This window comes from Bison bison, unplaced genomic scaffold (genome assembly GCF_000754665.1).
Source record: "Bison bison bison isolate TAMUID 2011002044 unplaced genomic scaffold, Bison_UMD1.0 scf7180017864272, whole genome shotgun sequence".
Classification (NCBI taxonomy): Eukaryota; Metazoa; Chordata; class Mammalia; order Artiodactyla; family Bovidae; genus Bison; species Bison bison.
This window is the reverse complement of record NW_011494844.1, coordinates 355,041-361,780: the sequence shown is the minus strand read 5'-3', so window position 1 is coordinate 361,780 and position 6,740 is coordinate 355,041. Positions and strand designations below refer to the sequence as shown.

The 6,740-nt window shown below is 36.5% G+C and overlaps 1 protein-coding gene across 2 annotated transcripts in view; it reads left to right on the top strand.

Annotated features, from left to right (window-relative positions):
- The window catches only part of KCNT2 (potassium channel, subfamily T, member 2), a 432,444-nt gene that overhangs the window by 400,416 nt on the left and 25,288 nt on the right, over positions 1–6,740 (top strand). The window contains exon 25 of one of the 2 annotated variants that reach the window (XM_010848761.1): positions 5,016–5,316. In XM_010848761.1, coding sequence (XP_010847063.1) covers positions 5,016–5,316 — 301 coding nt within the window. The remainder of the gene's footprint in view (positions 1–5,015; positions 5,317–6,740) is intronic. The other variant, XM_010848762.1, reaches the window with a different exon arrangement.

Genomic DNA, 6,740 nt, shown 5'->3' with positions numbered 1-6,740 from the left:
AGGTCAGGTGGTCTGGTATTCCCATCTCTTTCAGAATTTTCCACAGTTTATTGTGATCCACACAGTCAAAGGCTTTGGCATAGTCAATAAAGCAGAAATAGATGTTTTTCTGGAACTCTCTTGCTTTTTTGATGATCCAGCAGATGTTGGCAAGTTGATCTCTGGTTCCTTTGCCTTTTCTAAAACCAGCTTGAACGTCTGGAAGTTCACAGTTCACATATTGCTGAAGCCTGGCTTGGAGAATTTTGAGCATTACTTTACTAGCATGTGAGATGAGTGCAATTGTGCAGTAGTTTGAGTATTCTTTGGCATTGCCTTTCTTTGGGATTGGAATGAAAACTGACCTTTTCCAGTCTTGTGGCCACTGCTGAGTTGTCCAAATTTGGTGGCATATTGAGTGCAGCACTTTCACAGCATCATCTTTCAGGATTTAAAATAGCTCAACTGGAATTCCATCACCTCCACTAGCTTTGTTCGTAGTGATGCTTTCTAAGGCTCACTTGACTTCACATTCCAGGATACCTGGCTCTAGGTGAGTGATCACACCATCATGATTATCTGGGTCTTGAAGATCTTTTTTGTACAGTTCTTCTGTGTATTCTTGCCATCTCTTCTTAATATCTTCTGCTTCTGTTAGGTCCATACCATTTCTGTCCTTTATCGAGCCCATCTTTGCATGAAATGTTCCTTTGGTATCTCTGATTTTCTTGAAGAGATCCCTAGTCTTTCCCATTTTGTTGTTTTCCTCTATTTCTCTGCACTGATCGCTGAGGAAGGCTTTCTTATCTCTTCTTGCTATTCTTTGGAATTCTGCATTCAGATGCTTATATCTTTCCTTTTCTCCTTTGCTTTTGCTTCTCTTCTTTTCACAGCTATTTGTAAGGCCTCCCCAGACAGCCATCTTGCTTTTTTGTATTTCTTTTCCATGGGGATGATCTTGATCCCTGTCTCCTGTACAATGTCACAAACCTCCATCCATAGTTCATCAGGCACTCTATCTATCAGATCCAGTCCCTGAAATATATTTCTCACTTCTACTGTATAAATCTCAACACATATAAATTTGGTATACTTTTTATTATATCCTATTGGAAGGAGGAAAGAAAGGGATGTAAATTTCAAGCATAGAAATAATTATCTCTGTGTTGTGAATTTAGATTTCTTACATTTAGTCCCCAAATCCTTCTGATTTCGTTTTTCTTTGGTTAAACTGAAATATGAAAAGAGACGTTACTTTTATTGAAACGATGATAAAAATGCCTTGTGAGTCCTATGGGTTTTTATGTAAATCATGATATTCTTTCCTTTGGGGTAATTCAAAACAGCGGTGAATAGGGGACCCAGTATTATTTAGCTCATATATGTTTGATATAATTCCTGGTACACATTACTAAGAAAAGCATTCACAAAGATAAAAAGTGTTTTATCCTTTACTTGGAAAATAAGCTAATCTTCAACTTCTTCCCCAAAATATTTATTAACTTCTGGTTCTGTGACTTGACTTGTCAGTGCCATTATATAAGCATACTATCTTGAGTATTTGATCTGACAAAATTACTGTTTCCACATATTTATGGGAAATAAAACTGTTACATGGAGTTATGACTAGAAAGAGTACTTCAGATAAATTTTAGATTCTGATTCACAAATCTGTGCAAGCCAAGTATCTAAATGTGAGTGAACTAACATTTTCATTTTTGCTATAAAGTCCACATAAACTGAAACTCCTGAACATAGAATGATATTCTTTGCTGATGGTGGATATTACCTACAGTTTTATATATTTTACTTTCAGAGAAGAGGATTTTCAGTATATTATCAACCAGATAAGACTAGAGTAAGTTAAGACTTATAAGGGCACCCATTGTTGCAAAACCACGGTATTAGAATTTTTAATACTTCCAACCTAAGTTCTATAGCTAAAAGGAGGTTTCTATTTTGAATGAAATATTATGTTATTCCAATGGGATTAATGTATACATGCTAGTATATATAAAATAGATAATAATAACCAACAAGGGCCTTCTGTATAGCATAGAGAACTCTACTCAGTATCTTATAATAGCTGTAAGGGGAAAGACTCTGAAAATTATATATAAATAATACATGTGTAATTTGTTTAACCTTCATAGCTTCATAAGAGATTATTTCTTTTGTAAATAGAATTATACATATATATATATATAGCTAATACATATATATAACTGAATCATTGTACTGTACACCTGAAACTAACACATTGTAAATCAATTATAGTCTTTAACTAAAAAAAATAATAAATCAGTCTTAAAAAGAGAAAAGTAGTCTAATTATGCAGCAATGAAGGTTTAACAAATCGTTTTCATACCACTCTCTACAGTACTGTTTTGAAACAAATATGAACAAATATTTGCATTTTTTATTGAATTTAAGTGTGAGACAATTTCGATTTCATAGCTTGCCACTAGAAATTGTGTGTAGGGCATTGACTAAGCCTCCATAATTCATATTCACTTAAAGGATCTTATTGGATCTGCCTTCTGACCTTACTTAAACTGGTAATTTAAATTATATTACTTTGAAAGCCAGCAACACATGCATGTTGTAGCTCAAACTTCCATCCACAGATGGCAAACACAGCAGGTTCGTGAACACGGCTCTTGTGCACAAGAAAATGCAGGAAGTTTCCTTTTGCATGTGCATGCTTATAAAATAGGGCTTTCTGGTTTGAATCATGGTTCATTTCATATGACTTCCTGGTATGAAAAGCAACAATTCTGAAACAAGAAACTTTTGTTTATGTTAGTATTACGGAAAGAGTGTGGTAGGGTCCAGCTGCTCACCACTCAGAAGCGAATAAACAGCCCAGATAGGTGTGAAAGGAAAGTTTCAGTTCAGTTCAGTAGCTCAGTCATGTACGACTCTTTGCGACCCCATGAATCACAGCACGCCAGGCCTCCCTGTCCATCACCAACTCCCGGAGTTCACTCAGACTCACGTCCATCAAGTCAGTGATGCCATCCAGCCATCTCATCCTCTGTCGTCCCCTTCTCCTCCTGCCCCCAATCCCTCCCAGCATCAGAGTCTTTTCCAATGAGTCAACTCTTTGCATGAGGTGGCCAAAGTACTGGAGTTTCAGCTTTAGCATCATTCCTTCCAAAGAAATCCCAGGGCTGATCTTCAGAATGGACTGGTTGGATCTCCTTGCAGTCCAAGGGACTCTCAAGAGTCTTCTCCAACACCACAGTTCAAAAGCATCAATTCTTCGGTGCTCAGCTTTCTTCACAGTCCAACTCTCACATCCATACATGACCACTGGAAAAACCATAGCCTTGACAAGACAGACCTTTGTTAGCAAAGTAATGTCTTTGCTTTTGAATATGCTATCTAGGTTGGTCATAACTTTCCTTCCAAGGAGTAAGCATCTTTTAATTTCATGGCTGCAGTCACCATCTGCAGTGATTTTGGAGCCCAAAAAATAAAGTCTGACCCTGTTTCCACTGTTTCCCCATCTATTTCCTATGAAGTGGTGGGACCCAATGCCATGATCTTCATTTTCTGAATGTTGAGTTTTAAGCCAACTTTTTCACTCTGTTTGCTTTATTTCAAATGCCAGCAACTGAAGAGAGGAGGGTGGTGGATGTCTGTCCAAAGGCCAACTTACCCTCTCCCCCTTACACTGGCAACCAGTGGGGATACAGATTTTATACACAGAAGGAGGGGTGACATTCAGAAACAGCACAGTCAGCTCTGATAGTCATCTTCAAATTGATGAGCATCATCTTGATTGTTAGATACAGTTAATTAGATTAACTGTAACATTAGATACAGTTAATCTTCAGTTCCAGTGGCCATTTGTTCCCATTTCTCTGAGGCCAATTCTTGGAATTGTGGCAGCACGTATCCTGGCTGTAGTCTTGTCGTCATGTAGTAATTTCTCCACCTGGTGTTTTAGTATATATAAAACAGCTCAATGATAAGGCTCAGAATATTATGTGCAACCCTTGAAAATGAACTAAAGGTCCTTGACTATGCTTAATGACTACATTATTATTATTTAGCTTCCTTTGACTGTTTTCCTTTGTTTCTGCATTTCTCACTTCTCTCATTAAACTTATTGACTAAAGTTTCCACAGACACAAGGCAGGCAAAGGTCATGGTGAGGGGGCAAGCACCATAAGGTCTTGCTCCATTTCAGTAAGCACCTATAATCAAAGGAAAGCATCTCACTTTAAAATCAGATTTAGTAGTAAAAAAGTAGATCAAAATGAACTTTAGGAATTTTTTCATTGTTTTTCCTTCCTATGAAGAGTAGCCTAATGTAAGTTTTCTTTGTGAGTCTAGAATATATTTGTGAAATATTAATATTTATAGCATACTTTCACTTAGAACACTGAAAACAGTTCCTGAAGTGTATCATAATATTTTATCAAAACTATTTATGTGGTAAATAACTAATGCATAAATTAAATAAAATATGCTTTTTGTTTTCCTAGGGATCATATGAGCAAATAAAAAATTCACATTTTATAAAGTTCATGCCAATGCCCTCTTTAGAAAGAGCAATAATGTAAAACCTTAAAAATATTATTAACTCCAAAATTAAACAAATTTTCATAATTTTTTCTAAATTTCATGTGGAGTACTATGAGTAAATTGAGGAAAGTCCATTACTTTTACTTCATTTGAAAAGCTCTATAAAATATCTAGCTCTTTTGTTTTGGTTTCAAACCACTCTATGCCAGTTGTTTGGTAACTCTGATACATAAAATGTTAAATTGTTTTTATAAAGAAACTTTTACTGGAGTATGCAAGGATATTTTATCTGGTTCACTGTAAGTTCGAAAAACATATTTTCTAGTACTTTTAGTAACATAGAATTAGTGTCACTAATGATGATCTTGTCCTTTCTGTAAAAACTCTCATGAGATATATAATTATATCAAGATTTAGCACACACACACAAAAAATATGACTAGAACTCTAGGCTACCTGATTCTTAAGATATCTAATTACCATATGCACTTCTTTTAAAGTCTCAGATATCCATCAGTGTAGAAGAGTGGGAAGACACCAAAGATGCTAAAGAACAAAGTCACCACCGAAGTAACCACCGCAACTCGACATCCAGCGACCAGTCGGATCACCCGCTGCTGAGGAGGAAGAGCATGCAATGGGCCCGAAGGCTGAGCAGGAAAGGCCCCAAACATTCTGGTAGAACCGCGGAGAAAATGACCCAGCAGCGCCTGAACCTCTACAGGAGGTCAGAAAGACAAGAGCTTGCTGAACTTGTGAAAAATAGAATGAAACACTTGGGTCTTTCTACAGTGGGATATGGTATGCTCTTTACAAGTATCGCATGATGTGGGCTTGTGATTTCTTTCCCTTAGTTGGAACAGAGTCAGCTCTAATTTAATAATTTAAGAATCGCCTTTATATTTTCACAGGTCAGTTAGAAGAGACTAGTGACAGGTCTAACCTCCTAGAGATACTTATGAACATGATATTAAAAAGAGAGGATTGAAAATTTTAAATATATGCTCAGGCCTCTAGGCACCTTGTTGAACCCTACAAGAATTACTTTAATTTTAATTTTCACAAAAACTCTCCGATTTTAGAGATAGGGAAACTAAATAACTTGTTAATTAGCTTGTTAGTAGCCTGACTGAGGCTTATATCCAGTGCTGTCTGGCTCCAAAGCCTGTTTTACACACACACACACACACACACACACACAAACTGCATCTCATTTTAGAAGCCTGGAATAAAATAAATGTGTGGGTTTGTTAAGTAACTAAATGGATAAGCTACAAATGAATGAAAATGTCTCTATAAAATGTGTTTATAGTTAGTTGTGATCCAGAAACACAGAGTCTTCAAAAGCTTTGATCTGAAGCTCAGATAGTGCTGGATATCTTACAGGTAAGTCTGAATGACTGTTCTGCTCTTACATTGATACACAATTGTAATATAGATATGCTGCATATTTGTTTAGTTGCTCAGTCATGACCGACTCTTTTGCAACTACATGGATTGTAGCCTGCCAGTCTCCTCTGTCCATATGATTTCCGTGGACAAGAATACTGGAGTGGGTTGCCATTTCCTATTCCAGGGTATCTTCTCAACCCAGGATCAACCCACGTCTCCTGCATTGGCAGACAGATTCTTTACCACCGAGCCACCAGGGAAGCCCCAAGCTCTATATTAGACACCTCTAATAACAGAAGGATTATGAAAAGAGCATTTAGAATCTCAGGGACCTCTGAACTTCTCCATTTATTCTTAATTCACAATAATTTATCCATTCAACAGATTTTATTAGGTTGCCTTCTGAGTTCCAGGCACTGGGAATAAAACAATGACCTATTCAGACAAGACCTCTGCATTTATGGAGTTTATATTCTAGTGTCAGCCAGTAGATTTGTTGTATTATTTAATTTCTCAAGGCTATTTTATTATTTATGAAAGTGAAATAATAATCCTTTTGTCCTAAAGGACAAATGGGATAATGAATAATAATATGCTTAGCCCAGAACTGGCATTCAGCTCATCCACCCATCTACTGTATGTCTAAGAACAGCATGTCTATCTGTGTTTTATATATAAAAATGTTATTTTTTTTTTTTTTGCCCACTTCAGCAAACAAACTGTTTGCATCTTTGGGAGCGATGTCTTCACTGAGAATACATGTTGTGAGACAATTATTGTTTTGCATGTTTGCTTTTTTTTTTGAGGGAAAGGAAATGTCTTACTTATCCTTT